Source organism: Melozone crissalis, unplaced genomic scaffold, assembly GCF_028551555.1.
Source record: "Melozone crissalis strain CALT ecotype California unplaced genomic scaffold, PUWL_Pcris_2 ptg000027l_1, whole genome shotgun sequence".
NCBI lineage: Eukaryota > Metazoa > Chordata > Aves > Passeriformes > Passerellidae > Melozone > Melozone crissalis.
Genome location: NW_026535805.1, coordinates 72,977,588 through 73,002,316, shown reverse-complemented (window position 1 = coordinate 73,002,316; position 24,729 = coordinate 72,977,588). Strand labels below are relative to the sequence as shown.

Genomic DNA, 24,729 nt, shown 5'->3' with positions numbered 1-24,729 from the left:
CCAATAACAGAATTTCTCATTCTGCTCACTTTTTACTTTTTTTTTTTCCCTAAATCAAACGGAATTTTCCTTTAAAAAAGTAAAAATATAAAAAACAAAGATACATTAAAATATCCTACTGTCCAGTAAATGTCTTATAGGCAATATTTATGGAGGAAAAAATGCATCAAGTCCTACCTTTGACAAAAAGTAAGCACCCCAATGTTCCTTTCATACAAAGGAATGCTGCTTCTAGTGCTGTTGATTTGAATTATTCCTATCACCACAATCTGAATATGCGTTATTTGTCTTCAGATATATAATCATAAATCTAGACTAATGCTGAAAAAAAAATTCTAGTGAGAATGCTGTGCCATTGATAAGCTAAAACCAGCATATCATGAGAAGGCAAACTAATCTTTCCATTTACTTTGTAGGCTGGATGCTTGATGCTTAACACCAAGAAGTCCAAATACCCTTTTTATCACTTATAACAGAAGAAACCTGTAAAATGCCTTTGGTGCATCAGCTTATTGTATGAATGTTTTAAAGAAACTCACTAGTACTATAGGAAATAAAAGTGGGCTTTTTTGTGTTGTTTAATACTCCAAGTGTCACTTCATTCTTTAAAGGGGTTAGAACAGAGGAGGGGTAAAGGGGAGGAAGTCTTACTTAATTTGTCGCATATGTCCCAACGTGTTATACAACTAAGTGTATTATACCAGAAAACCAAAGCAGTCTGCACCGTAGCAAACTCTGTGTAACTCAAAATAGGAGGATAATCTGGCCAGAAGCAAGTCAAAATTTCAGTGAAACTTCCTCTGATATTATATATACACACACTTTACAAGCTACATCGAGTGTCCTTTCATATTCCAAAAGAAATACATTGCAGACACCAAACATACTGTACTTTTACTTAAAGGCTTCATCAAACCATATGTGCAGACACTTGAGAAGATGAGAGTGTCAAGCTTCCTAGGGTCCTAGAGTCAAAGAAATTCTGCTGCCCCCCACTGCTAAGTAAGTGCACTCCTTCCACGGGGGGCAACATCTGCCGATCCGTCATGGTTCCACTTGGCGAGGACCCCAAGAAACTTCCTTGGGAAGAAACGATTTTCTCAGGACTGGCAGCCAGTTTAGGGGATGTGGAAAAGTTATATCCATAGAGCGCACAGGGACTGTGCAGTCTAAACGTGTTGTAGGAGCCTTGGTGGGTCTGGTTAGTGGTAAAGGCATTGCTGGATGGGGAGGGCATGATGTACTGGAGCTGTGGAGACATCCCTGAAATCTGCATGGATAAGCCAGTCTGCGGGCAGCTGAAGGCATCCCCGTCGCTGCCGCTCATGGACATATTCACAGTTGTGCTGCTGGACACGCCGACGTAGGAGGGAGTCCTGGGGGCAGCAAAGGTCTCGCCGCCCTGGCTGGTGAGCCGGTTGTAGGTCTCAGCCAGGGAGGTGCTGTACCTGTTCAGCGCCAGGCCTGAGCGCGCACACGCGGTGTAGTCAGCCGGGGCAAGGGTGCACAGCTGGCTGGTGTTGGGGCTGAGGTGGAAGGCTGGAGAGGAGCAAGGGGAGCCCGGTAAAAGGTGAGGGTGGGTAGATGGCACTCCACTGCCAGATCCCTGGAGTAAAGTAGAGGAACCTGCATTTCCTGGAAGAGAATGTTACAGTGTAAGAAGCACATTGGGAAAGGTCCACTTCCTAGGTGAAAGATCAACACCTTTGTCTTTTATAATAACCCTTGAGATGAAATCCAACTCATATTAATTAAAAACTTTTACATACATGTGCAGGAAAATGTGTGAGTGAACAACATGCATGTTTCTAAAGAAACAACTTGACCGAGAAAGAGAATTTAGGTTATGTTATGCTTTTACAACCATCACTCAGTACTTAGAGTTCCTGCCCAAAAGGTTAACTGCTTCTTATATGACGTGGAAGGAAATTGCATGGCAGTTAAGATGTAGCCAAGTGAGTACCCCATCAAAAGAAGCCTTCTTCAAAATTATGATTTTTGGTTTGTATACAATCCTGCTACAGTCTACAGTCATTGTGTTTCAAATGCTCTGTGCCTGTCACTCTCAGAGCACCAGCTGGGGAACCAGATACTTAGCTCAGAGGCTCTCACAGATAACAGCTTCGGGAAAATTCCCAACTTCAGAACAAAAAAACTTCTGACTTCAAACCAAAAAAATTCTGAGAACAACCAAAAACTTCAGAATAACTTCAGGAAAAGTGAGGGCTGAACACTGCGCATAGCTGCTTCATTTCTGGAATGGATAGGTTTGCAGCAAACTGTTTGCAAATTGTTCATTTACTGGTATCAGAACTTTATATCACAAATACTGAGCTGAATGCTCCTGAAAGCACAATGCTTGCCACAGGTGAAGCCTTTTCTCAGGACTGAAAGTTTCCCAGCTGCAAGAAACTCCTGCTTTTCTTAAAAGATCGCATCTTCCTGAAAACTGGGGCCTTTTACAGTCTCCCAGGCAGAAGACACTTAACGAGGAAGATGTCCTGTTTATGAATCACACTAACAATCAAACAGCTTGATGCTGCAAAGAGAGAAGTTCTGTCAATAAGTTAACAGATTATCATAATAGATGAGCTAGTAAAAAGAAAAATACATTATTAAAGGACATTGCCTGCTACTGCTTCTCTGTTAACAGGACACCACAATCACAAGGCGTCATTAGGCACTGCCACATTACAGAAATGATAAGACACATTTTTCTTTTAATCTCCATCAATGCCTCCGCTCCTGAGGATGGGCACTTTCAGCATTAACAACCAGGACACATTTCTAATGGGGTCTTTCACAAAGTCTCTATGTCCAAGGTATAGATGACTAAAGAGTTTGCAAGTTTCCATTCCCATAATATCATGAGTAACTTCAACAATCTTCTTAACCTCAGGCACCAGCAGAAAAGGAAGTGAGAAGCTCATGGCAGCAGCTCCCCTGCTCCCAAACAATGCTCCTACACACAAACAGCCAATAAAGCAGCTCTGTCTCCTAAATGGATTAACTGCATCATCAGTTGCCTTTCAGTCTTACACAGTCTGACAAGGTATTTCAGGTCTCATTCTATCTTCTCATTAAAGGCCTTTTTGATGAGACCATCCCTCACCCCCAAAACTCTGCCAACACTCATCCAATGACTTGGCACAAATCTTCCTTTTAGTTGCCCACATCAAGGACTGATACACAAGATTTCTCAAAGGAGTGAACCAAAAAGCTGACAAAAGCAATTTTTCTGAATTTCTCTATGTTCTGAGTTTTTGCACTGAAGATGTTTAACAGCTTTGCAATCAATACATTATCAAGAAACCAGACTGTATGTCTGTAAATTTGGTAGCAGAAAATGCAAAGAATTGGGAGCAAAATGTCTGATTTAGCTGGGAAAAGGCCAAGAGGTTTTCTATGTGCATTGGCGTATAATCAGGAAATAAAAGAACTCAGAAAAGAGTACAGAGGTTCCACTCTCTGTCCAAATGGACCAGTGAAATATTTTTCTCATTCATGACACTACCTGCACAATGGGAAAAGTGGAAACAAAGTTTTTCAACAAAGAGTGAAGAGCAGCAAAAAGCAAAACAGAGAGGTGATGCATTTCTTTAAGCTCTAGGATGTAGAAAAAGTTGTTGGCCCATTTACTGAACAATTTTCAGGTCTTTAAGACCATGAAGAGGTTCTAAGAAGAAAAAAAATTAGGCTTCCTCCTATTTATTCATTACTTAAAAGAACATTTCTTCTCTCATTCCATTTTAAATTTTTTTTTCTTAAAAACACAAGTAATTCCTATGCTGCAGTTTGGATGTGTACAACAGAATTCATCTCTAAGTGATCTCTACCTTTTGTATCTAGCCAGAGCATAACACTAAGGAATAGGTCATTCAATCCTTAAATAACTGGTATTCTCCTCCACATGTCATCTGATTTTTCTTTACAATCAAACATTTTTATTACCACAGTGGTTGAGTTAGCATTAGTTTTCTAACTTAGAATAACTCTGATGAGAGGGGATGGCTGTACTGTGGTTAGTTGGTTGCTTTTGCCTTGTGAGTGACACATTTACCTAGAGCTTTGTAAGGTATGATGGGCAAAGTTTCATCTTTCATTTTTGCTTTGAAAGAGCACAAAGACACTTGTTACCTTGTTTGGGTATCCCAGGTATGTCTTCAAATGTAAGTGTCCTCAGAGAAGGTCTCCAGAAGGCATAAGACTCTACCAGAGCTTCCAGTCCCATTCTATTTAGAACAAAAGAATCATGGTGTCATGAAAGCAAGCTGTATTTTGCCACACAACTCTGAATATTCCATCTCAGAAACATATAAACATTTCAGGATTATTTTCAAGTTGATTTTACTTTTTAAAAAAGAGTCTTACAGCCCATCCATGAGACCACAGGGACCTGCAACCACTGGGCTGCACAAAGTGTTTTCCAATTCCACAGGCCCGGCTCTCTATTTCAATATTTTGTGCCTTTTGGGAGGGCTGTTTGAGTGGGAAGATTTGGCTAAAATGATTTTAAATGTTTTGCTAGTATATTTCTTAAAGAGATCATTGCTCTGGCAGTTAGTTAGAATAAAGGTGATCCACTGGCAACTTCTATTAAAACAGGATTCCCAGCCATTACTGATGAGCTGGAAAATTGCACTTAGAACATGAGCAAGGCAAGGATGTACAGCTATTTTGCTACCAAAATCATGTGCGAAAAAACCAATGTTGTTTTGCTAAGCAAAATACCTTTAGAAACTAAAAGTTTTAGCTCATTTTTTTGCAATAGTGTCCTGAGAAATCAGAACTGTGTAGACAATGGTGTCAGACACTATTCAGAAAACTCTCTGCTTCCTGAAGATAAAGGCCCATTTGTTTTCTGACAATTATTTATGAATAATACACCTCAGAGGTATACAAATTTAGAGGTATAATTGTGGTGTTATTTTTGGCTGCTGGGCCCCAGAGGCCTGTTGAGTGTCAGCATCAGGCACACACCAAATACAAGTGCTTGCCTTTGAGCAGCAGTATTTGTAAACTTGAATTATGCAAATAGCCCAGTCTGAAGCAACCACATGTTATGGTACTACTCCTTTCCCCAGGAACACAAATGCCTGTCAGGAAACATTTATAAAGCGTTTATTAGCTGAACCTGGCCTAAAAAGATAGCCTTAATTTTCTGCAGTAATGGTGAATTTTCATTTCTAGTTAAAGCGGAGATAAAAGCCACCTCCTGGAGGAGTGTAGCCAAGGCGATAATTCATACAAGATGCCTTTGAACAATTTCCACATTTTATCACCACCCTAATTTGCGCTATCAAATGCCCAAGTTTATTTAACAAAACAGTTATGTTTATCACAAAGTATTTTAAGGGAGAAATTCTGGTTCTTTCCTGAGTAAAAGGTTTTATAGGGTCAAACTTAAGGCCCATCTGAAGAATGAAACTATTCTCAGCACCTAAAGTCTGTTGCACTTTGCAAATGCACTGGGAATGTTTTTAAAAGGTGAAGCTACTGATTTCTGTAAAATGGCCCATGGGACTGAACAGGAATGACCTAGAAGGGCATATTTTTAATTAAACTGGATTACTGCATGCAGCAGTGCAGAATGAGATAGCTGCATAAAAACAATATTGAAAAGTTTGGTATAATTTAACCACAGTATTTTTTTACCTTGTTGCAGACTAAAATGCCTCAATGATAAAAACACCGGCTAGAACAATGAGGATAACAGAACCTTAACATTTAATTTCAGTATTTAGTAACAGAGCAAAACAATAATCTGTGAGTATAGCAATAGAAATTTTCCCTGACAATTAAAATTCTGAGCTGAATTGCCAAACATACTTATCCAGTAATGCAGACTACAAAAGAAAACAGTGATACTGACTTCAGTAAAACAATGTCAATTTGCAACAAACAAGAGTTTGCAGAGTCAATTCTGTAATGAGTGTGTTTGTAGAGTAAAAACACTCAGACCTCATCTAAAGGCTGCTCCAAAACATTTTAGAGATGCTGGCTCTTCCTTCAGAACTTCCCTTCCTAATCAATTTCCATTTAAAATAACTTTCAATCAAAATATCTTGCTTTTTTTTCCAATGCCTGAATCAGACTATTCCTAGCAGCCAAACAAAAACCCCCTCTCTGGATACACCCAGTCCCATAACTGTATTTGTGTGGTTGCAGGTGCAGCACTCCTACATCCTCCTCAGATAATTCCAGAGCTGTCCTGCCACATCAAAACCTGTTCAAAACTAATTTCTGAACAATTCTTTCCTTGCTGTCTAAAAGGATATCTTCTCTTGTTTCTCACGGAAGAAATTCTAGGTCCATCTAAATTTGCACTTTTCAGAGGATCGGGGTTTCACACTTAGGAGATTCCACAGTACTTATTTTATAGTTCTGCAAACAGCAAGCACAGCAGAGACACTGCCTAGGGGAGAGAGAGCTTTCAAACAGGGCACGTACACACAGCATGTTTTGCTTCTTCAGTCACTGCATTTACCTGGAAGCTACTGTTCACTTCATTTCCTAACCAGAAACCTACAAAAGAGGGCAAAGCTCTATTTATGTGAGTGGCCAGAACATGGATTCTTATTTCTTGCTAGAAGACAAAATCTCAGACGTACTAAAAAGAATAGAATTCATACAGTGAATGTCTGTAAATCTTTGCAACTACGTCATCCCTTCTATAAGGAGTCATTTTCCAAAAGCTACTGTCATTTACTGTCCAGCTTCAGGTTTTATGTAACTTGGGTTTTATGTAAAATGGGCTTTAATGCTGTAACTTCTGCTAACAGAGAAGCTCAATAAAACAACTATCAAAAAGAAACTCTCTGATCATTCCTACCAGCACAGTCAGATCCCTTCTCTGCAAGGCCTGGTCATAAATACAGCAGCTGCAGACACCAAACACAATGTGGTAGCTGGAACTGATGTATACTGTACACCACAATGAAATACTGCTTTTTTTTTTTTTTTTTTTTTTGCTGAAATGGTTTAACATACAATTCAAAACAGGCTTAAGTAGCTTGCATTAAAGTCATTGGATAAAATACCTCATTGGCACTGGCAGCCTGGACCAAACCTAAGTCTTCACTTTGCACTACACAGATTTCCCACTGATATTTTGAAAGATTCACGGATCAAGAGAGAACAAGCAATTAATCAGTCCATCCACCACAGAAGAGGTGGAAACCAGCCCCAGTTCAAGGCCTTCTATAGCCCGCTAGGAAAGGTATTCACCTAGGAAGTGGATTTAAAACTCTTTAGACTAAACAGACACTTGAATACAGGTCTCCCACCTCCCAGGCAAGTGTACTAAACATAAGGTTACTGCACAAACTAGTTTCTGCCCCTTAACGAGGAAACAGTCATTAACCCATCCTATGTGCCCCTTACTTGCAAGAGAACCTGAGCTTGTAGTTTGACAATGGCATCTGCAACTTGTCTCCAGCCAGGAGAAAGAGGAGACTTCAAGCACAGCCTGAAATCACGGACCTGAGTGTATATTAAGCCCATTTGCAGCCTCCATGGTGTGTCAGGGCTTCCACTGAAAGGAAACTTGAGCACATGAGCCAAGCCAAGTGCCAGTCTGTTCCTGACCCAGATGGTCAGAGGTGCAGCAATGGCGATTCCCCACAGAGAACATTGCTGGGAAGTCTGAGTGGTCCCTCAAGGAGTCTGAGTTCTCAAATTAGTTTGTCTGTAAGTACAAGTGCTGATCCTGTCAGCAGGAAGCAGCCCAGCTCCTCCCCAACACCTACCTGTTACGGCCCGAATCTCTAAAGCCTTTGGCGAATGGGTTCCTATCGATCTTCAGACGAGTTATCTGTGAATATTATTAAGAAAAATTATTGCCTGTAAACTCAGATAAGTAGCACAGAAAACAACTCTACTGACAGAAAAAAAGCTGACAGAGGAAATATCTTCATATTTGAATGGTTTTAGATTGCTGTCCTGAAACATAGCAAAAAAGGGACCAATCTTCTGATTATTATTTTTGCATGTCCCTGGAGAAGCTAATAGGTATTTAAAGCTGTCAAATGGCAGCAGGAATTACTGAGAAAAAACTTCAGGCAAATGTCATTCTTCATTTAAGAGAGTTCACTGCCTAACTGCAATGAAATTTAAATTAAATTTTATTTCTGTACTTGTCAAGAGGGGAATGTGAAAAGAGAGATTATCTCTAGGTTATTATCCTCCATGAAAAAAAAAAAAAAAAGCCAAACCAAACAAATCTACCAAAAACCCAGCAAAACACACCACACCCCAAATAACTGTAATTTATTTTAATAAATGGGAAAATCACCAAAAACTTATATTTCAGTATTTACATAGCTCTCCTGCTCCTCTCTTTGTGAAGTTATCAATGAGTATTTCAAAATTTCAAAAAACACAGCTGACATAATTTATACGGAAGTAATAAAATGTGATAATAATAACTATGTACGCTGAAACTTAAACGAGAGGTAGAAAGAGCTGAGTGATACAACCTGCAGTTCACTTTTGACTTTGAATCCATGTGGACCCAGATAAATTGTCCTTAATAATATAGGCTGAATGCAGTTAATGAAAATAACTGCAACTTTCTTCAGAATTCAGCTTCTCTGTTAAGGTCCTGGGAGTATTAAAGGCACTGGAGTCAGGAACAAAAGTGCTTTAAAAAGTCTCTCCTGACACATATCCACATTTAAAGGTACAGAAACACCTTTAAAAATTAGACTGCTCTTTGCCTTGTTCTTCAATACTGTTTTTATAATCAAGACACCATTAAGCATGCTAATTGGACTGTGTGATCTCAATAATAAGAAAGATGTTTTTTACATGCATTATCTCGGAAGGCTCAGCTACAGCCTCCAGGCACTACAACAATACTAACAGTGAAAACAACTTGTAGTAAAAAATAGATAACTCTATTTTCATAAGTGATATAATGACAGCGTCTACTTTTCTCCTATCTCTTACATCTCTGGTCTGCTCTGAAAAGCCCATAAAGTGCTACCCAGAAAGCCTGAATTACCTGTTGATTTTGGTATGCTGTGACAGTAGTGAAGACTGTCTCGGGGAAGGAGAAGGCTTTCACCCCCTCTCCCGAAGGGATGGGCTTGACAGGGGACAGATCATCGCCACAGTCTTTTCGGATGACGTGGACACGAGGCTGATATTTATGCATAGAGTGAAGGATAATCTATGCAGTCATGCAAGGAAAAAGATAACATTTGTTAGAAAGGACACCCTGCTGTTTCAGGACTAATAGCTTTTTGGAACACATTATGGTATGTGTTTACCATGCCACTTACTGGAAATCAAATGTTTTCCTTAACCTCTGAAGGTTCTTGTTACAGTAGTCTAATCCCTGTGCATTTATGTTATTACCAACCCTAAGCTTTTAAAAATTACGACTCAGGAGCTCCAAATTCAGAGATTGGCTCATTTGAAACTGGCTCAAAAAAAGGAAAAAAACAAAAAAACCCAAAAAACAAAAAGAGAATTCAGGAATGAAGTCTAGGTCCCACTAGAATTATGAAAGTTTTGTCACTTTTTTCCACTGAAGTCTGGATTTGACCTAACAGGATTAACAGCAGCATAAATTTGCCTTTTGTTTTTGGAATCTTCAGGATGTACTATTAGAAAAATTTTTTCCTTATATCCCAAAGGCTGGAAACAAGTCTTGGTTGGAACACAAGCTGAGACTCTCACACTCTGAAGAAGCATAAAATTAAGAGTAAAATGATAACAAAATCCAAAGCTCCAAAGTGTTACTAGCAATCTATCCATAAAGCAGACAGCGAATTTCAATTAAAAAGCCCTCCCAGCATACAAAAAAACACAATCAAAAATAAATCATAAAAGAGGAGTGGATGCATACTGCATAAATTAAACACACAGACACCTCTTGGTACTGTACCTCAATTTTAAATGACATTTAAAATACAGAATTTTTCCTCTATTCTACTCCACTTCAGCTAACCACTATTAAAATAAAAAAATTCAAGAAAAAAAAATTGAAGTTCAGCTATTATTGTTGGAAGACCTAAGAAATTAGTAACTTGATAAATAAATAGTCCTATGGCTATTGGCCTGTGGAACCACTAATAATCAACATTCTGGGGAAGCCTTTTAATTTCCTGCTCCTTGAGTAGGCTCAGAATGTGCATGTGCTCAAGCACTCAACAGAGCCCCTATGTCAGACAACATGGAAGTTCATTCACCCAAATTATATAGAGGACATTACATTTGTTTGGATAAACAAGAGTTTGGCTAGTTTAATACACTTGGTCCTGGCCAGATGACATGACCCTGTTTTGGTAAGGCCAGTTTCTGGATAATCAGGGGTTTTATTAGCCCTTAAGTAAGGTTTTGACAATGACATCACAGGCTCCAATTAATTTGCTCAGGGAGTGTCCTATGGATGTTCTCATATGAAGTCTTTTTCGAGTTTCTGAACAGAGCAAGATTTTTTATTGTGCAAAAGTGTTTTCTCTTTTACAACACTCCTTTCAGTTCTCCAATGGCAAAGATCTACAAAATGAAAATGCAGAGAGGGCAGCACATTCCTCACCCTGTTTCCCTGTGAACACCCAGTGGTACCAGGGGAGATGCTGGTGCAACAGAAAAAGAAATTATCAAGGAAAGATGTTGCACAGTTCATATCCACTGCAATTCTGTGCCTTGCCATTTGTCTGGGTGCCACTGAGCATGCCATGTTCTCTCCCACACGGATTACTTGACCCCATCAGCTCTGTGGTGCAAACCACTGCTGGTCTACACATCAGTGATAACCCTGGCAGCTACAAAGAGCTCTGCTCACACATCAGAACAAGTGATATCAAAGCAGCCCATGGATGAACACCTCCCACTGCTTATCTGGGTGGCTATTACAGCTAAACTGATCCATGTCATCTCCTAGGAACAACCTGTCTGGCCTCTGTCTTTTACTGAAATTTTCTGTGCTGACGTGCTGTTTTGGCAATTAGCAACTCCATAGCAATATTTTTTTTCTTGATTTTGTACCATGTCTTCTAACAATGGGATCTTTGTTCGTGATCTGAAGGACTCCAAACTCTAAATAATGCATAACTGCAAAGCCTTTGTGAATTAAAATGCAACATATGCAGACAGGACATAAAAGGAGAGGGAGATGCAACATCTCCACTCCAAAAGCAATCTAGTTCTATTATTCAAAGCATCACCTAAAGCTACTGTAAAGAAAAAGCTAAGGGAAAGGAGACTTTGGCATTTCATTTCACAGGGCTTTCACATTTAAAAGCACCAATGGGATCTAACAGTTTATCGGCAGTAACAGCAACTTTCCCTTCATGCCCTTAAAATCCAACACAAAAAACCCCAATCAGAAATCTCACTGTGTTCCCAAATATGAACTGGCATTACATTCAACTCACAGCTGAAGAGCCTGCCTCTCTCTACAAAGTCCTCCCAGAACAAGATGAAAACACTTCATGCGGGAATAAACCTCTCACAAAAAGTAAAATTAAACTTTGGCCACAGCAGCTGTCAAGAAATCATGATCAGACAGAAGACACTGCAGGCAGGAGGCAGAGCAAAGGCCACCAGAACTCCTGCAGCCACACAAAGCTGGGATTACCTCTGCAATGGCTTTTGAGAGCTGCTGCCACGATGAGGCCTCAGAGCTGACCCTGAGCATGAGCACCACCATGGCACAACCATCTCAGCCAGAACAAATGAGAGCCAGAAACTCCTTCACAAGGGAGACACCAATCCTGCAGCCACTTGGCTGTGCCAAGACTACACGGTCACCTCCCCACCACCGACACACTCCTTGCTGCTGCTTTTGCCGAAAATCCTCCTTTATCCTCCCTCCAAAGCACAAGCACTCAGGCTCTCTGCAGTTAGGGAAGTGTGTGGGGCTGAGGAGCACAGATTCCCTCTGTACTAAGACGAAAACTGCAAGTGCAAATACTGATGTTTCACAGCTTTTCATTGTGACAAGAACATATAAGTGCCCATTGACTGTAAGCAGAGCTCGCTACTTGGAGCCAAGTCTGGGCAGAGTTACAGTCCGCCTCTGCTTCCAGCCTCGCCCCACTTTCAAATGGGGAAAAAACCCACCCCAACCACCAAGGAACAATTAACACACTAACAGCCTCATTTTCACTAAAAGTTAAAAGATGTTCCTCTGCATCAAAAAATACTCAGTTGAAAAGCATGGAAAATAGCATAAAAAATGTTGACTTTTCCCCTCCACTGAAATTCAGTTTAAAAACTGCATTGAAATAGAAAAATTAGCCAGCTCTAACCAGCCAGAGGGAGAGACTGCTTTTACAATGCAGCACTCACTCCACAGATGAGAGAGGGATGAGAGGCATTAACAAAGAGCATCCAGACCATGCACTTTTCAGTGACAACTGCAAAATCCAGGTTTACTTTTTCTTAGTATCACAACTTAGATGAAACACATAAAAGCTATAGTGTGTGTCTTAATGACTCTATAGTATTTCCAAAGCAGCAAATTCACTCTGGAACTTCTTTTGAGATCAGAAACACACAAGGAAAACATGTCTGTACAAATTTTGCTTCATGTCCGCAGACTACAAGTGGAACCCATGTATCAGAGAGTGTCCTGTGTGCAGACATGTACTTCAAAAACCTCTGAGCTCAGCAGCACTATAAAACTGCACAGTCACAAAGTCACACTTGAAATGCTGATGAAAATAGCAGCAGGCAGCATGGAACCTGGAAAATGCTCGAGCAGAGAGGCTCTTAGAGATGGCTGATCTCCTTCCACAGAATGCTAATCCCAGGGCAACACGATGCAAGGGGAATGAACTGGCTGCCACCAACTACTGCCACAACATAAATACTGCACACAAATTCTACCTTAGAGCCTGTTTGCAAATACTGTCTCTATTCCCACTGACATGAACCACTTCCCTCAGAGATCCTGAGAGTTAATACTCTAGAATAGGTAAAAAGGCTCTAGACTGACACAATGCAAGCTCCCTACCTCAAAGCCTTCAAGATCAAAACCGACCCCCAGAACTTTAACACAAAAACTCTGCAAAAGCTTACACCTCCAACAAGCACAGGAAGCATAAAGGAACAAGTTCAACAAGGATTAAATTGCCAGAAGCAGAAAGCAGGGAAAGCGTTCCCAAAGAACAACAGCTAAAGGCCAATGCTGCTTGGTGGAAACCCCACTGAGGTTTCTCTGAACCACTCTGCCTACCCACAAGAGGAAAAAAACTACTTTCTAATAATCTAAAATATACCCCATGTCCCATAAGGGGTGGGAGAGTGAGAACTTCTGATATAAGAGTAAATATTGGAGGGACTCTACAGCCTTGACTCCTAGCTCTTCTAATTCGCCATCCATCCCCTGGTACCCTCCTGAGAAAAATGGTTTCTTCTTGCTTATGAGAAACAATTGTTTTTTTTATATTCATCACAAAATATGATTATTCGTTTTCCATTATTGCTACAGGCATTCAGAGGCTACATAGCTTTTTCAATACAGCATTCCACACTACCATAGCTTTAAAAGAAAAAATGTACCCATTGGAAGAGACACTTTTCTGCTTTCTGCTTTTGCCTTTTCTGGTAATTATGAATGACATGTTTGCAATTTTCCAGATTTGAGAAATATGAAATTATTTTACAGTCATCCTTCTTTTGTCCTTTTATTTTAATACTTAAATTTCCATTTTGGGGAGGAGGGGCACTGCCATAGCTCTGAATCAGTTCAATGTGTCTCAAATCACTGTACTTGAGCTTTGCTTCACTCGTTTCCAAGCCAAAATACTTAGCTAAAGACCAGAAAATTTATTTCCCCCCATATTACAAATAATGGTGTGCTGTGTATACTACACAGGTTTCAGTTCAGGACAGACACAAAGCTAAAATCTGGGATGGAAAAAAAGAATAACACAATTCTCTGCATAGCTGAGATTTTACCACAGGGCAGTTTGCAACTGCAAGTGCACGGATGGACCACACAGTACCCACAGATCGTCCCTCTGCACCCACTGAGTACAAAAACCAGCACACTGCTGGAAAAGCAACATTTTATCCATTTGCATCTGCTTCACTTTCAAATCCCTTACACCAGACTCAGGATTCGGGAAAATCAAGTCCCACTTTAGAGGAATCACAAATACACAAATGCTGGGGAAACTAAAGGAACTTCATTGCTAACCTTAACTCAAATGGACACGGCCAAATAAGACCCCATAACTGTAATTCTAGAAAGAAGCAATATAAAACCTCTTTTGTACTATCCTAAGAAAAGCACTGCTAACTTAAGAGGCATGAATACCCCCCCATTTCTTTTAAGGAAGAACAAAATAAAATAATGAAAATTATTGCACAAATGGAAGTCTTTTTATCCTTGTTATCACATTTGTTAGGTCAGCCATGAGCCCGTATTCCCGCCTCTGATCAGTGCATTTTCAAACACAAATTAGGGAGAAAAATCTCTGACTATGTATTAGCAAAATACCTGGCTCAATGTCACAGAGCTACAACCATACCGAAAGATGAGTGTGGTATCTTTGTGCTCCATGCCAGGTATATTTTCTTTCACTCCTTTCCTTGAAGGAGAAAGTGTCCTGGTTAATAAATTGGGTTACGCTAAGGACAATGGAATCCACATCCTGTCTCAAAACTTTCCTCTAACATCTTAAAACTCTACCACTTGGAACTCGATGCTTCTTCTGAAAGGATGCCAACATTTGTCATTTATTACAGGGGTTTGTAAAATCAAAGACTTCACCCCGACTAAAAACAATCCTCATTTTTTAATTATTTCTTAAGGTGTCAAGTAAAACTATTTTAGGGATTGCTGGAATGATACTGGCTTACATCTGTCATGTTTCAACAGTTTTGAAGAGAAAAGGAAATATTAACATAACACATTTTGTCACATTAGATAATGTCATAACTAAACAATTTAGAACTTGCAAACAGAACACTCATACTGCATACGTCTTCGCCAGCTTTTCCAGAAGTAATGAGCCTCAGCTGTGAAAGGGTCTTGCTTCATAAGGTATGCAATAAATCATCATCGGAGCAAACCCAGCTCCCATGTTGTTCGTTTTTGACTGCAATTATTAACACCTCACGGGATTTCACACAAATGTTTGGGTTAAGAAAATACTTAAATGTGTATTTTTATTCACGTGAAGTTATTACGCACTATTAATGTTTCTCCTAGCCACTTGTGAATTAGAGTCCTTTTTGATCGGAGGAGAAGTTGCGAGTAACACGCTCGGTGGGAAATACTGAGAGCAATTCTGCCCCTCTGTATTAGGCAATTTAGCCTTGTAAAGTCTTACTTTGCAGAAGGAGTTCTCTATTTGAGGGCGGAGTAAAACAGCAGGCTCTAATAAGCAGTTAATTATTGGAGCAGAAAGTAAGAAGCTTTTAGATGTGGACAGTGAAGTTCCAAAACAGCTCTGAAAAGTCAAGCCTATTTCTGGCACCCTGCAGCTGCACGTCAGAGCCTCTCAGGGCTGAGCAACGTGTGCCTACACATAATGCCACCGAGAAAGAGCAAGTACTCACATGCCCCTGATCATCCAGCTCGTTATTGGTAAGCTTCAGTTTGTCGAAGCTGATCACTTGTCTCATCCACGTCTCCCCCGAGGCGGGTGAGTCAGGGTGAATATAAACGCGAGGCGGCACCGGGGAGTCAGCATTACCAGCCACCATCCACTTGGAACTATGATAGACATACCTGTAAAAAGAAAACAAATACCTCTAACCACGAGCACCAAAACAATCTATTAGACCCATTCAGCATGAATAAATTAGGGCCCATGCTTATAGCAAAAGCCCATCAATTAACAAAACATGAAAAAGCTCAATTTTGCATAAATAAAAAGAAATTTTGTTTGTTTGTTTGTTTATTTCAAAACATAGTCCTGGCACCTGCAAAAATAGTTAAAATCCATGCTCTGACCTGACCTTGCTCTTTCTAAAATCAGTCACAGTCTCAACACTAGGTTTCAAAATGAGATTTAAACTGGTGTCAGTTCATTGACTGCTACAGCTCTGCTCTGAAAAGGCATCAGCAAATAGGGAAGAATCTGGTCCTTCTTTTATCAAATTGAGTAGTAATTCCATATTTGGAAGATTTATCATGTTGAGTCTAATATAAGACTCTATAAATAAAGCTATTGAAGGGAAAGAACATTATGATAGAGAAAAACAATGAAAGTATGAGAAACTATGCTCTTGATATTTCGGTAGACCATATTAATAGGTAGACCATATTAAATAGTATTGCAAAAAGGCTAAAAAATGAAAACATGGAGTCTGTATTTCATTTGATAGGCCAGTGCTGACAAGATGATTTTATAACAAAACTTGTGCCTGCTTTGGTTAAAAACCTATTTTGAAGGCAGGCACTTCACAAAGCAGTTTAAAAAGCATTAATTGAAAGTTATCTTTTTCAAGTACAGTAAAAATCCAGTGCTTCAGCTGTATTTTTAAATGAAAACAAGAAAGACTTCATCAAACCATATATTTGCACAATTCAGTTCCTTATTAGAAAAGGACAAGCAACACAGTCAGAACAGAAAAAATTATCCAATGCAGGTGTTGCTCCATACAATTCAGACCAAGCTGCATAGCTAAGATCTAGAATGGTGGAGAAATTCTCTCCTGCAGACAAATTCTCCACCCCAGAGCACTGTTGTAACATTTTTCATTTATTTTATATATCTTGGTTTATACTAAATATATGCTTTTCCTGGAAAAGTAAATAAACTTATAAATGCACATAAATGAAAATTCAGTGATAAATACACATTTCGAGCTACAGCGTAAGCTTCCAAATATTTATAAGGTAAAATTTTGCTGGAAGTCCAGACCTATATGTAATTTTCTTCATTTCCATTAGTTTTGCTATCTGCTCTGTCAGCAGTCTAAAGACTAGGCTCCATGTGATTGCTGTCATTTCTATGAAATTTAAAGATCTGCAAGACAGTGTGTGAAGCTGCACAAACAGCCAGAGTTGAAATAACAGACAGCAATAAAAAGCACAGAATAGAAAGAGAAGAGGCACCAAGTAAAACATGTAAAACATTAACATTTAGTGGAAAGCTTAAAGGCATGAATACATGATAAAAGCTAATACATACTAATACATGAATTAAAAAATTTTTAGTTTGCCAACTAAGAAAATACCATCCTTCCTACAACTCTCATTAAGTTACTTCAGTTATCTGGGCACCATGTAGCACACTGTGAAGACAGTGTAGGTCAGTATGACTGTAATTATTTTAAATGAAATGAGGTTTAAACAATTCATACTCGGTATAACCGCTTTTAATTTTTAGTATTAATATTTTAATAAATTTGGAATTATTACCTTGCTTTTTCTATGGATTTATGAATTGTTCAGACCTTCTAGGAATTATACGTTTAGATAGTTAAGCAAATGCACACATGTAACACAAAGCAAAAAACAAAAAAGCTTCCATTTGAACTGTGCTGCACTGGTACAAGGAAAAAGAAGCTTTTTTTCCTTCTATGGCAGACACAGGAAATAATCCCCTGACTGTATATACTGAGCATCATCAGCCCTGGTATCTGGTGCCCATTGTAGAAAAACTCAAAATCAAAAATGGTCCTAAGAAAGGTCTAATACACCACACAAGAAAATGGCAAAATAGGAGTCAATGAGGTAAGTACAGGAAAAACACAGGACAGCATTTGCTTAGGAAACAAGGCAGCATTCCTGCAGAACCAACCTTTTAATCATGGTCTGAAATATTCCTAGTTCTAGAATTAAATCTGCAGCGGTTTTCCCTACATTATGCTAAGTATAGGTTAAAACAATCAAACCCGCAATTGGTAAAGACCTGATCCTGTCTCCTCTAGCTACTCTGGCCAGGCTTCCCCCCTGGCTACTCTGGACCATGGGATTGCATCTGGAAAGCAGGACCTTGGAAACGGCTTCAGCTCACCACAGGAACTGCTGCGTTCCTTGCAATCCTGCAAACGTTTCCACAGGACAAGTGGCTTCTGCAGAGCCCAACCAGCTCCCTCAAAACACAACTACCCTCGAAACAGTGAGAGCTTAGCACAACATTACTACTCCTAAATGTTCAGAGAACAACCTCTTTTGTTCCTCACATCATTCTCCAGACAATAATGCCATTAATTCTTTAAATAACAGTAATTAGAAATATTACCTTTTTTAGTTTAAGCAACCAAATATCGAGCTTTTTAAATTAAATTCTATAAGCTATTTGAAGCATGACTTACTTATTAAGTCACATTACATAGCTTGTAAGTTATTTAAATCAGATATCCATGCTAATAATGTTATCAGTTAATGGTAATACCATTCGGCACTAAAAAATGTACATTTTCATATTTTTTGGTTAATAGGAAATAATTCCTACTGACAGGAGGAGGAATAAAATATTATAGCATTTCCTGACTGCACTAGAACTGCACTCTGAAAGCCAAACCTGAGCATCTGCCCGCAGTACATACACAGTGTGAGGCAAATGTATCATAAAGAGCTTCAACACAAATTTTAGTTGCCTTCGCATACTTGGCACAATATGGTCTTCTAAAATACACTGGGATGAAAATAAGAACCTTCAAGGAGAGTTAAACATGATCTTCTGCTAATTTATGTTGTGTTAATATTTTCCTCCAACAGCCAAGCACCCCATGGCTTACATCATATGTTTTTTGCCTTAAAGTCACCATACCTGTATCTTTTGTTATCCACTGGCACAATATCCATAGCAATGTAATACTGCTGATGTGGGTCTAAACCTGAGATCTTCACTCTCATTGCAGGAAACATCCGCCTGAACATTGGAAAGAGAGAGGTCATTTTTAATACGAAACAGACTCGGGAATGGTTGTTTAAGAAAAGTAACCGCTTCGTGGGATTTTCCTCGTTCTTCCTTTTAGCCTACAGAGTCCTTTTGGACGATTATAGTTACATAGCCATGAAATGGCCCATTCGATATGTCAAAACAGATTTCTAAAGTGCATTTACTCGAACAATGCTTTGTATGTTTGGGGATACGCTTTGGGAGTACAGCTATTACCACATCATTTCAACTTTATTGTTAGACAGTAAATCATTTGGGTTTGAGACTTTACTTTAGCAGTACACACATTTAAAACCCATTTGAGATATTAGTAAGAAATGTATTCCTGGAGATGTGCAAACACCACCTCCACCCAGGAAGCCCAAGGCTTACAAAAAGGCAAATTGCCATTAAGGTTCAAGTGACAGCAGAAAAATGGTGTATCACTGCTGTAGCAGCGAATTAGAAAGCTAAATCTACGGTGATACAATTATAACACCGCAAGGATGCAGTTATAAAAGCCAATGTGCCATGCTCTAACCCAACAATATGGTCTTTATTGACACGGGACTTCCTGTCTGCAACTTACTAAAGGTGAAGTGCGAGAGCTACTCTGTCTTTGAAAGGTATAGTAAAACTTCTTTATTGAAAGCAGAAACGAACATACGAGCAAATTTCTGGAAAAAAAAAATAAAACAAAAACGACGAAAACCCAAACGTTCGAGATTTAGATCCTTCTGTGGAGAAACGGATTAATTAACCAATGAGGTGGTTTGAACATAAAACTGCCTTTAGCTCTTAGCTTGGCATGCTTTTTAACAGAAAATTTCATTCTTGAAGCACCAAAAAAACCCAAAAAGTCCTAACTGCACGCCAATGAAATACTCTTCTGTATTTTATAAACCTGAAAGTTATTCCAGCTTACTCAGTATTTGCTGCTGTGCTAACAAATATATATATTAAAAACCAATCCATTAAGAGTAGTTACTGGAAACAAAAATCCTATCTCTGCCATTTCTGAATGAGCAGGAGGGTAAAAACCTGACTACGGCTAACTAGTTTTTGCTGTTATTTCAGTGCACCTGTAAGATAAAACAGAAATTCCCCGACTGGACCCTCTTAAGACAAATGCAGCTTTGTGCTGTTTAAGACTGCGTTTCAATCATTAATAAAGCCTCTCTGAAAATGCAGACGGTAGCATATGGATTCAATAAAATATGTTTTTGTAATTTCTAATAAGTTCAAATACTTTTATACTTCCCAGGTTTTTACCATGTGTGTCCCCTGGAAAGGGGAAAAGCTTCCCCCCAGAAGGGCACGGCTCTCCCAGACCTCGCCCTAATGAACAGGAAACCCGAAACGCCGCATGCTCCCGTGCCCATCTAACATTATCGCCATCTACCTGCCTCGTAAATCTGGAGGGTTCCCCCGGTTCGGGCCCGCTTTGATGTGCCCGCCCGCCCGGGAGCGCGCGGGTGGCGGCCCCGCCGTGCCCGTTACCTTCCCGCCTTGGTGATGATCATCTCGGTGCCGATCTCGTGGAAGCGCTTCCAGAGCTCGGCGCCCTGCAGGTCCACGCGCGGCGCCTGCGGCGTGGGCAGCGGCGAGCCGGGCCGGGAGCCCTTGGGGGAGCCGCCGGGGGAGGCGGGCGGGGAGCCCGCCAGGAATCCCTCCTCGCAGCCGCCTGCGGAGAGAGCGGGGCAGCGATAGCGGCCGGGGCAGCGCCGACGTCGCCATCGGGTGTCCCTCAGCCCCGGCCGAGCGGCCAGGCCGCAGCCTCCACTCCGGGGAAGGGGGAAACCCGAGCGCCGGGACCGCGGCAGCACGGCCGGGCTGCCGGGGACCAGCTGCCCCCATGGCCACCACGCCGGGCCCGGGCCGAGGCGGGCGCAGCCCGTGCGGCGTGCGAGGACGGCGGCGCATTTCGTTTGGCTACGGGCTTCTGCTCTTCAGCGTGAAACTGCGCTCCCCTCCACACACAGCAAATTACACACACACATATATGTAGGTGCTGTGTGTGTGTCTATGTGTACACATACATTTACATATATATATATATATATATATATATATATGTATGTATATATGCACACATAATTATATACATTGTTGCATATGCACTTTCAGCAGCACACATACACATATATGTCATATAAGCTTTTGCCTTTCCTCGGAAACAGGGCTCGGGACAGCCCCAGCCGTCCTGCACCGCGCCGCGGCCCCGACAGCCCCGCCGGCAGCCGCCCTGCCCGTGCCGGGGCCGAGGGGCGCCGCGGATCTCACCGCCAGGCCGGCGGGAAGGGTGGTGGGTGCCCACGCAGCGTGGAGAGACAGAAGGGATAGCGGGGAATGAAAGCGCCGGTCGCGGCGGGGAGCGGGGATGCCGAGTCCGGCCGAGGAGCGGGGCCGGGCAGCGGCGGGAGCGGGAGCGGGGCGGCACTCACCGGCGGGGCCGCGGGCGGCGCAGCCCAGGTCCATGTCCCCGCAGGTCCTGCCGGCAGCGGCGGCGGCGGGAGAGCTCTTGGCGCAGCAGCCGCTGCCGCCTTCGTCCTCTGCCGCCTCGTCCTCGCCGCCCAGCTTCCTCCGCTTGGGCTGCCGCGGCGGTGGCGGCTGCTGCTGCTGCTGCTGCTGCTTCTCGGCCCCGATGAGAGCCTCCACGGAGAAGGCGTGAGCCTTGAGGCTCATGGTGGTGCTTGGCGAGGACCTCCGCTTGTCGGCCATGCCCGCCACCCTAGAGCCCGCGCATCCAGGCGCCCCGCGGCCGCCGGCACCGGCACCCGCGCCCGGCCCGCCGCGCCGGCCGCCCTCCCGTCCTCCCGACCGCGCAGGCAAGGGGCTGGGGCTTTTCCTCGCCTTTCTTTTTAAATCCGAGTTATCAGCCAAGTTTTTTTTTTTTTTTTGGTGGGGGGGGGGGATTGTTTTGGGGTTTTTTTCAGTGGAAAAAAATTCTATTCCTTTCTGCAGATGCGTTCCTTCTCTTCCCCTCCTCCTCCTCCTCCTCCTCCTCCTCCACGTTCTGCCCCGTCTGATGGGCCAGGCAGGGCTGACATGGGTAACAAACGCTCTGCGGACACAAATTAGGGCTTGTAATTGAAATTTGTTGCCTTGATCTGTCAGCACTTCCAGGCAGGAGACCTGTGGGAAGAACTCGCTCATTAGTGTCACTGCGGCGGCGGGGGCCGGGCGGAGCCGCGGGGCGGGGGCGGCGCGGCTCGGCCGCCCGCAGGCCAATCAGCGCCGCCCCGGCCCCGCCGCCCTTCCAGGGGGCCCCGCCGCCGCGGCCGGGGGAGCGCCCCGCGACCCGCGCCCGCCCCGCCCGGCCCGAGAGCCCCGCGGCCCCGGCCCGCGGCAGATGCGCCCGCAATGAACGCCAAGGGGACACCCCCGCCCCCAGCCCTACCTCCCCCGAAACGCAGAGGGAAGGGGGGGGCTCCCTGGAGCGCGGCGCTTCGGCCGGGAAAACCGTTCGGACGTTAAAAAATGACGTTTTGCCCTGTTTTGCTGTAAGGAATCAGGAATTATTGCTGTTACTGTTGCGCTTGGAGATTCATCGCGTTGTTATTCAAGCCCTGGCTGCAGTGAGGTTCCAGCGTAGCATCCACAACCTCCGCTAAACCCAACCCATTAGCGCTGAGGCTGCAATAAAACGAGGTTTAAACCGAGCCTTGTATGAACATCAAGGCATCCAGCCACAGCAACTTCAGTAATAATCATATTCAGGTGCATGAAATAGTCACAGGGAAAATCCTCTTTAGTATCTTTCCAGTGAGTAAAAACTACTGAAGTTTTGGAACCAGATATTCTTTTCTTTGCATATCCAGGGAAATGAAAAAGCTAGTGAGATTTTTGTTGTGTTTTCTTTTTTGTTTTTTTTCTCTCCTTTTTTTTTTTTTCCTTCTCTTGTTGGAACATTTTTCCTTTTTTTTTTTTTTTTTTTTTTTTTTAATCCTCAGAACTAAATGGAGTGACTTGCTCCCTTGAAAGAAACAGAATAGAAACCCTCCAGCTGTAAAAAAATATCAATAGGGAATATTTCACTGTTTAGGGGACTAGGATCTCAAACTCATTCTGTTTTGGGGAACGGAGAGAAGGAAATTCGTGATGTGGTTCGCCTGTGTCACAGTCTTGGAGGTCCTGTTCGGGCCGTCGAGTGGCACAGCTGAGATTTCTGATCCTAATCTGAAACGGAAATAGCTGCCATTTAGGAGACGTAACCGTTTCCACTATCGCGTTTTACCTACCCGTAAAATGCAAATTTATCGCTAATTTCAATAGCTGTTTCATCAGAGGCTGTGAGGAATGGGCTGATTAATAAATATACCCTTGAGATAAATTATCCCTTCGAATAAGGTTATCAGCGTTAAAATTGTAAAAGTACTTTCCAGACGTGAAAAATTAGGTATGTGACAAAAAGATAATTAATTAAAGAAAAAAATAAAACAGAAACGAAACCGCCGTAGGAGCACTAACTCTTTCCACATTGGAAGAGATGGCAACTTGTCTGAGAAAAATTCGTCACTACGAAAAAAATACCCCTGCAGTTTCTGCCGCTCTGAATTGATAGGAGAGCAGAAAATGCTTAATGCCTGTCACCGACGCACAGTGCTGTGGAGTTTATCTTTACATTAAATCTGGGACATATTAACTGTTCCGTGGTCTAAAGTCAGTCTGCTCTGCCTTTCCAGCCGTGATTGAATCTGAAGGAAATCAGATGTGCGGGAGTGATCGAAACGTGCTAAGATAGAGGATCTTGCAGGAGTTTAAACGCCGTCGCGGTGGAGATGAGATCGATAGAGGAAGGAAGGAAGGAAATGGATGCTATCTGTCCGAGGGCGCTCCCGCAGCCTCCTCTCCCGCCCGCCCATCTCCGACGGTGCCTTCCGCCGCCCGCGGCCGCCGGGCCACACACGCCACCGCCACCGGTGCCGCGGCCCCGGCGAGGCCCGCGGGAGCAGGTACCGACAGCACCTCCGCCGCCGCGGCCCGGGACGGGCGCGGAGGAAGAGGAGGAGGAGGGCGAGATCCGGGCGGCGCGGCCCGGGTGCGAGCGACGGGGGGCGCGGGGGCTTTGGGGCGAGACTGAGCTGCTGGAGAGACGCGGCCGGGCGCGGAGCGCGGGCCGGCCCCGGGACCTGCCGGCGTAGGGGCGACTCGCTCCGCTCCTCGGCCGGGCTCTCCGTGCACAGCTCCGGCCAGCGCGGCTGCGGCGCGCCGGCAGGGACCGGGACGGAGCGGCAGTGGTGCCGCGGAGGTCCCGCAGAAGCCTCTGGGCACGGGGTGGTTGATCCTGCCCGTTTTTTACTCTTTTCCCTCCCTCTAGAGCCAGCCGCCGCGCGTTCCCGCCGAGGAGACCCTGAGCCCTTGCTCCGCACCGCTCCGCGCCGCGCAGCGGGGTGCGCGCAGCTCGCCCGCTCTGCGGCGGATGGACAGATCGCCCGGATTGTTTTTGTTTTTAGATGAATGCCCCTTGTTGTTGATTTTTTTTTTTTTTTTACTCCTTCCTAGATTTCTGTAGGTTGCTATGTGGCATGTTGTTTTCATTTCTTGACTTTTTGAAATAACAATTTGGATTTAAATTTATCGAACAACCTGTTATCCATATGTCTGTCCGATTAATTTTTTATGGGATGATGAAAGAGAGAAGAATCTATATATATAGTGATCTGCTAATAGAATAATATATATATCCAAAACACCTTTCTGGGGTTACTTTTATTTCCGGACTTTAAAATGCAGTCTGGGTTTTTAGGCAATTGGTGAGGCAATGCTTATTGGATGTAGGAGAGTAACATATTTAGACTTGAGGCGAAAAAAAATGTATTGTTTTCCACCAGAAAGATATTTTCCTGTCCTTCCTTCGAAAATCTTGAGGGGCATTTACAGGAAGGTTATGGCCATGTTCTCCATTCACATGGGATTTTTGCAA

General features: G+C 42.6%; 2 protein-coding genes across 2 annotated transcripts in view; both read right to left on the bottom strand.

Moving 5' to 3' along the window:
- Positions 1–17,729, bottom strand: part of CEP162 (centrosomal protein 162) — a 265,275-nt gene extending 247,546 nt beyond the window's left edge. The window contains exon 1 of the mRNA XM_054279194.1: positions 17,718–17,729. The gene's annotated coding sequence lies outside the window, so the exon portion shown is untranslated. The remainder of the gene's footprint in view (positions 1–17,717) is intronic.
- On the bottom strand, positions 911–21,524 carry TBX18 (T-box transcription factor 18). The gene is made up of 8 exons (XM_054279198.1): positions 21,248–21,524; positions 20,304–20,487; positions 18,693–18,794; positions 15,526–15,697; positions 9,005–9,172; positions 7,749–7,813; positions 4,138–4,232; positions 911–1,635 (listed from the first exon to the last, which is right to left on the bottom strand). Exons 1-8 carry the CDS (start codon positions 21,522–21,524, stop codon positions 911–913), a joined length of 1,788 nt encoding a protein of 595 aa, XP_054135173.1.
- Between the last annotated feature and the right edge of the window lie 3,205 nt (positions 21,525–24,729).

Bases quoted from the DNA above. Each gene is read 5' to 3' on its own strand.
- TBX18 (XM_054279198.1), bottom strand. From the start codon at position 21,524: ATGGCCGACAAGCGGAGGTCCTCGCCAAGCACCACCATGAGCCTCAAG. The intron at 18,795-20,303 runs GTAACGGGCACG...TCCAATGTTCAG, and splicing joins ATCATCACCAAGGCGGGAAG to GCGGATGTTTCCTGCAATGA. The intron at 4,233-7,748 runs GTAGGTGTTGGG...TGTTCTAAATAG, and splicing joins AGAGATTCGGGCCGTAACAG to AATGGGACTGGAAGCTCTGG.